Source organism: Thermoascus crustaceus, assembly GCF_041956765.1.
Source record: "Thermoascus crustaceus strain CBS 181.67 unplaced genomic scaffold VTN00scaffold_4, whole genome shotgun sequence".
Taxonomy (NCBI): domain Eukaryota; kingdom Fungi; phylum Ascomycota; class Eurotiomycetes; order Eurotiales; family Thermoascaceae; genus Thermoascus; species Thermoascus crustaceus.
Genome location: NW_027192530.1, coordinates 63,792 through 69,349, shown reverse-complemented (window position 1 = coordinate 69,349; position 5,558 = coordinate 63,792). Strand labels below are relative to the sequence as shown.

The following is a 5,558-nucleotide window of genomic DNA, read 5'->3' as shown; positions in this document are numbered from 1 at the left end:
CTGATCATAACACTACCCCCCCCCTTCTAGCTTTTTGTCCTGAAAAGTATTTAAACTGTGCCAATTTCCTGATTCTTGGTGCCGTATTTTCTTCCTGTAAGTTCTTTACACCATGCCTCCCAAGTGTAATTGTTATCGCGAGTTTGGTTGTCAGGCTGATCACATTGAACAGAACAGTTCTCCTGTCAAACATCCTTGTCAATATTGTTATTCTCATCATCTTCCTTGCATTATGGATTCCAAGAGTCGCAACTGTTCGTCTTGTACCCATCATGGTCGGAAATGTGAGAAGTGATTCCATAGTGATAAGGAGTGGAATGATCTTAGCCATTCTGAGGAACAAATCAACGCTCAGTTAGAGGAGGCGGAGAACCAGGTTGAGCTTCTTATGGCAAAGATTAAGTGCTTGCGCAAACAGCGTAAGTTTCTTAAGGAATGTGGGTTGAGAATGTTGGATCATGATACTGCTGTGATGGACAAGTTGAATGAGGATGATCCCTTATCTGCTGAAGATCTTGCCGAGCTGGAACGCCTAGCCAATGAATATGAAGGTCACCCACAATCTGGGAATTTCTTGGTGCTGGGTGACCCACAGCCTCTTGAGGGGCTTTCTCCAGGTTTCATTGCAGAGTTCCTGGCTCCCGGAAGTTCTGAGCAGGAGGCTTCTGGTGGTTCCCAAAGATCCTAGTGGGATGTCCCCTGTGGATATCCCCTCTTGGGTTGGCTTTTCTTCTTTTGGTGTGGCAGGTCTTCTGGTTTTGGGCGATCCGGGTTTCGAAGGTGGAATTCCTTGAGGAGTTTCTTGCACCCACCACAGTTTTCTATGGGTTGCCAAGAATTCTTAAAGTCATCATAACCCTTCCATTTCAAAAGGTACATGAACTGCCTATTAATTATGCCGCTGTCTAACACTTTCTCTACCTCATAGTCTTGGTCATTATCTGGATTCTCTGGTAGGATCTCTTCAGTCTCAGTAATCGGTTGGGCGTTCTCTGGCGCTGGTTCCAACAGTAATATATGAAAAACTGGGTGTATCCACATGGTATCTGGCAATTTAAGGCAGAAATTGACCTCTCCTTTCTTTTCTTCAATTTCAAATGGGCCAATCTTCTTAAAATCCAATTTGTTATTTGGCCTTTTTGTCTTCACATTTTTTTTGAAGAAGGTATACTTTATCTCCTGCCTTCAAGTTTGGTCCCCTCTTATGGTGTTGATTGTAGTACTTGGCAGTTCAGTATGCAATAAACTGAATATCTAGATTCAATTGTTGATGGAGCTCTTGTAGTTGGTCAGCTCGGAGGATTCCTTTCTGGGCCAAGACCCTATCCAGTTTGGGTTCTTGGTAGGCCGTTGGTTCAAATCCATAGTTGGTGTAGAATGGAGATTCTTGGGTAGTCTTGTTTTTTGCACTGTTATATGTGAACTGGGCCATAGGTAGGAGTTCCACCCAATTGTCTTGCTGGTAGTTGATATAGCAGCGCAAATACTGTTCCAAGGTCTGATTCATCTATTCTGTTTGCCCATCAGTCTGGGGGTGAGCTGTTGTGGAGAGCTTATGCTTGGAGCCAAGTTGGCAGGTCAAGGTTTGCCAGAATCCTGAGATAAAGAGCTTGTCTCTATCAGACACAAATTCTTCTGGCATTCCATGATTCCCAAAAATGATCTGTAGGAAGGTGTATGCCAATTCTTCTGCATTAGATGACTTCTTGTATGGTAAAAAGTAGGCATACTTGGTGAGTCTGTCCACAATGACCAAGATGGAGTCATATATTATTCCTGTTAGAGGCTCTTTGGACGCAGGTAGATCTGTAATGAAGTCCAGTGATATGGATTGCCAGGGCCTCTCTGGTGCATCCAGGTTCTGTAGGAGCCCATATGGTGCATGTCACGCTGCCTTGCTCCTGATGCAAAGATTGTATTGCAACACTATATGTCGCACCATCCTCCTTAATCCTGGGAAGTAGAAGTTCCAGGTAATCCTCTCAATGGTCTTCTCTATTCCCTGATGTCCATGAGCTGGGGCTTCGTGGATGTCTCTGACCAAGTCCTCCCTTAGCTTGGTTGGGACGTAGACCAATCCCTTGAATAGGATGATGTCTCCTTCTCCTTTGGTTATGTTGGGATCATTCTTGATTTCCTCAAGCTCCTCCGCCATTGAATCCTTCCAGTATGCTTCCTTAATCTTTTCTGCCCATGTACCAGGCCCTAGTCTTAGAGCAGGTGCAGCTTGCCTGTCCACTGTGAGGGTTCCATCAGTCTCCTGCCGGAAAATCGCGGGCTGTGGAGAAGGTTCTCCCTCTTGGTAATCTGGTCTCTGACTGAGTGCATCTGCTCAGGCATTTTCTGAACCTCTTCAGTAGGTAATCTTGATGTCATAGGGGGCCAGCTCTTCTGCCCATCTGACCTGTCTCCGGGTCAACTCTTTGGTGGTGGTGAAGTATGCCAGGTTCTTATGATCACAGTATATCATAACCTGATACTTTGCTCCTTCTAGGTAATGTCGCCATTCCTGCACAGCCACCATAATGGCCAGAAGTTCCTTGTCATGGATATCATAGTTCAATTCCGGTGGGGTCATCTTTCATGAGTAGAAGGCAATTGGATGTAGTCATCCTTGTTCATCAGGTTGATTGATATATGCTCCTATTGTGAAGTCTGAAGCATCTGTCTCAATGAAAATAGGTTTTTCTGGGTCAAATATTCCTAAGACTGGTGCTTCACAGAACTTCTGCTTAAGAAGATCAAATGCCTCCTGTTGTTCTTTTCCCTATTCAAACTTCTGATCCTTTTGGGTGAGCTTTGTCAAAGGTTCCACAATCTTGGAGTAGTTCCATATGAACTTTCAATAGAAGTTGGCAAATCCAAGAAAAGCCTGTGTCTCTTTGACTGTTGTTGGCTTGGGCCATCCTTGTATGGCTGTGACCTTTTCTTTATTCATTTCAACATGTCCTGAGGAGATTATGAAGCCAAGAAACTCTGTTCTTTAGGTATGCCATTCACATTTTTCTGGTGCAACTGAGAGTTTTCTCTTCTTCAGGGCTTCTAATACCTTCTGTATATGTTGTCTGTGTTCTTCTAAGGTTTCTGAGTAGATAAGGATGTTGTCCAAATAGGCCATGCAAAAGACATCCAGGTATTTCTGTAGGGTATTATTGACCAGACTCTGAAAGGTTGTGGGTGCATTGGTAAGACCAAATGGCATAACTGTATATTCAAAATGTCCTAGTTGGGTCCTGAAGGCAGTTTTCCATTCTTCCCCTTCCTTCATGTGTACCAGATAATACCCTTCTCTAAGATCCAGCTTGGTGAAGAACTTCGCCTTCTGCAATCTATCCTGTAACTCTAAGATGAGTGGTAAGGGGTAGTGGTTCTTGACAGTGATGTTATTAAGTTGGTGATAGTCCACACAAAGTCAGAGTTTCCCATTCTTCTTTGGGACAAACAAAATTGGGTATCCAGCTGGTGATGTGGAATGCCAGATATATCCTCATTCCAGATTCTTTTCAACATACTCTTGGAGCGCCTTATGCGCCTTTTCTGAGAGTGGGTAAATAGGTTTGAACGCCAGTTGCGTTCCAGGCTTCAAGGGTATCTCATGATCCCAAGGCTGATGTTCTGGCAGCTGTCCTCTGCCTTGTTTCTTAAAGACTTCTTCAAAGTCCCAGTATTCCTTTGGGACTGCTTCCATTCTGGTCAAAGGCAGTTGGTCCTTTCTCTGTTCCATGGATCCAATCATCAGATCTGGTGCTAGGGTAAGATACAAGACTCCCACTTGTTCTCCCCTTTTCCACATTCACATCATTGTGTTCTGGGAGATTTCTTTGATCTCCACTGGCGGTTCTTCTCCCTCAGGATGCCCTTCAGGCCTTATACCTCTGTTGGATTCTTCTGCCAATTGCACTTTTCCTGTTACCCAGTCTATCTGTGGGTTGTGCATCTTCAACCATGGTATCCCTAGGATTATATCATGTCCTGGCATCTGTGTGATATCAAGGTTGATCTTTTCCTTGTGCTGTCCTATCTTTAGGGAGGACTGGTCAGTTTCCATCTGCACCCATCCTCCTCCATAGCTGCTGGCAGATCCATCAACTGTAGATAACTGATACGGCTCCTTCTTTCCTGTGAAGGGGATCCCATTCCTGGTGACAAATGTGTTGCTGACAAAATTTCCCATGGCTTCACTGTTGATCATGGCCCTTGCTTTTTTCCCATTAATTTTGACAGTGATCACCAATTGTTTCAATAAGTCCATTTCATTGAGTGTTGTTCTGTTTCGCATGCTTGTAGCCAGATTCAGGGACCTAGACCAAGACTCCTGCAAGGGTCCCATACTAGCAGGGTCCTCTAGTTTTTTGATTTCTTGGGGTCTTTTGGAAACCATCCTGTCATGTTCTTGGAGGCATAATGATTGGAGCAGTTGTTATCATAGCAGGCTGTCCATGGTAATTCAGCATGCTTGTTCCTTTCTATGACCGATATCTGTTTCTGGTTATCTTGTTTTCTATCTGGGCATTTCCAACCCATATGGTCATTCTTTCCACAGTGGATACACAGTTTCTGCTTATAGTGCTTTTTCTGTTCATCTATCCAGTTGGGGTTGGGCCCTCTGACTTGTCTGTTTGTTGTTCCCTGGGTGCTCTGTTCTCTTCTAGTCGCATTGTCTAGTTCTATGGCATTGCCTCCATTTCCTGTGTGTCAAGGAGCTTGTTGAAAAGGATTGAATTGTTGTTGCTCAGTCCGTCATTTGAAGAGTTGGTTGTCAATTCAGATTGCCATGAGTATCAGGTTATTGAGGTCAGTTGGTTCCTCTGCTGCAAGGAGCCCATTCTTGACTTCCTCTTTCAGTCCTCAATAGTAGTGTTCCATGAGTGCTCATTCTGACCAGTCCCCAAGGAAGGTTGCTGCTTGTTGGAACTCTGTGGTATAGTTGGTGACTGATGTTTTCTGCTGGATGGATATGATAGTCCTGGTGGCCTTTTTTACCTCATCTAAATCCCCAAAATTCTGTTTGATCCGGGTCAGGAATGCATTGAAGCTGTTGAAGGTCTTGGTGGTTTCAGCTCATTGTTGTTCTGGTGACCTTTCTAGGCAGTCCTTCAGGTAGGGGTCAAACCACTGAGCTGCAGTGCTTTGTAGGTAGGTTGCTGCAAACATGACCTTTCTTTCTTTGTTTGGGAATTCATGGGGGTTGAAGAAAAAATAGAGCTCCAGCTGGGAGATGAATGTCTGCAACTTTTTTTGGTTGCCATAGTAGAGGTTGGGTTTCGCAATCTTGGTCTTGGAGTTGACATCAGGGTTGGTAGGGTCCTGGGCTGCAAGGTTCAATGTATGGTTGGTGCTTGCCCCAGCCTGCTGTCCCAGTAGGTGAATCTGTTCATGGAGTTGGTTGTTCCCATTGATCTGGTTTTGAAGCTCATCCTGCAGCTGGTTAACCTGCTCCCTAAGGGTGGTATTCTCACCAGTCTGTTCTTGCAGCTGGTTCTCCAATTGATTGACTTGATTCTGTAATTCTCTAAGAACTCAAACAACTTCCTGGGGGGTGATGTTTTCCATTTTTG

General features: G+C 44.5%; 3 protein-coding genes across 3 annotated transcripts; 1 reads left to right on the top strand and 2 right to left on the bottom strand.

The window, feature by feature from the left end:
- Window positions 1-448: 448 nt before the first annotated feature.
- On the top strand, window positions 449-688 carry VTN00DRAFT_6623 (uncharacterized protein; the record flags this gene model as incomplete). The annotated part of the gene is made up of 1 exon (XM_069433280.1): window positions 449-688. One exon carries the CDS (start codon window positions 449-451, stop codon window positions 686-688), a length of 240 nt encoding a protein of 79 aa, XP_069286677.1.
- An 819-nt stretch (window positions 689-1,507) lies between these two features.
- On the bottom strand, window positions 1,508-2,578 carry VTN00DRAFT_6622 (uncharacterized protein; the record flags this gene model as incomplete). The annotated part of the gene is made up of 3 exons (XM_069433279.1): window positions 1,508-1,861; window positions 1,940-2,260; window positions 2,405-2,578. 3 exons carry the CDS (start codon window positions 2,576-2,578, stop codon window positions 1,508-1,510), a joined length of 849 nt encoding a protein of 282 aa, XP_069286676.1.
- Window positions 2,579-5,061: 2,483 nt separating this feature from the next.
- VTN00DRAFT_6621 (uncharacterized protein) lies at window positions 5,062-5,553 on the bottom strand (the record flags this gene model as incomplete). The annotated part of the gene is made up of 2 exons (XM_069433278.1): window positions 5,062-5,475; window positions 5,530-5,553. The coding sequence occupies 2 exons, from the start codon at window positions 5,551-5,553 to the stop codon at window positions 5,062-5,064; spliced, it is 438 nt and encodes a 145-aa protein (XP_069286675.1).
- Between the last annotated feature and the right edge of the window lie 5 nt (window positions 5,554-5,558).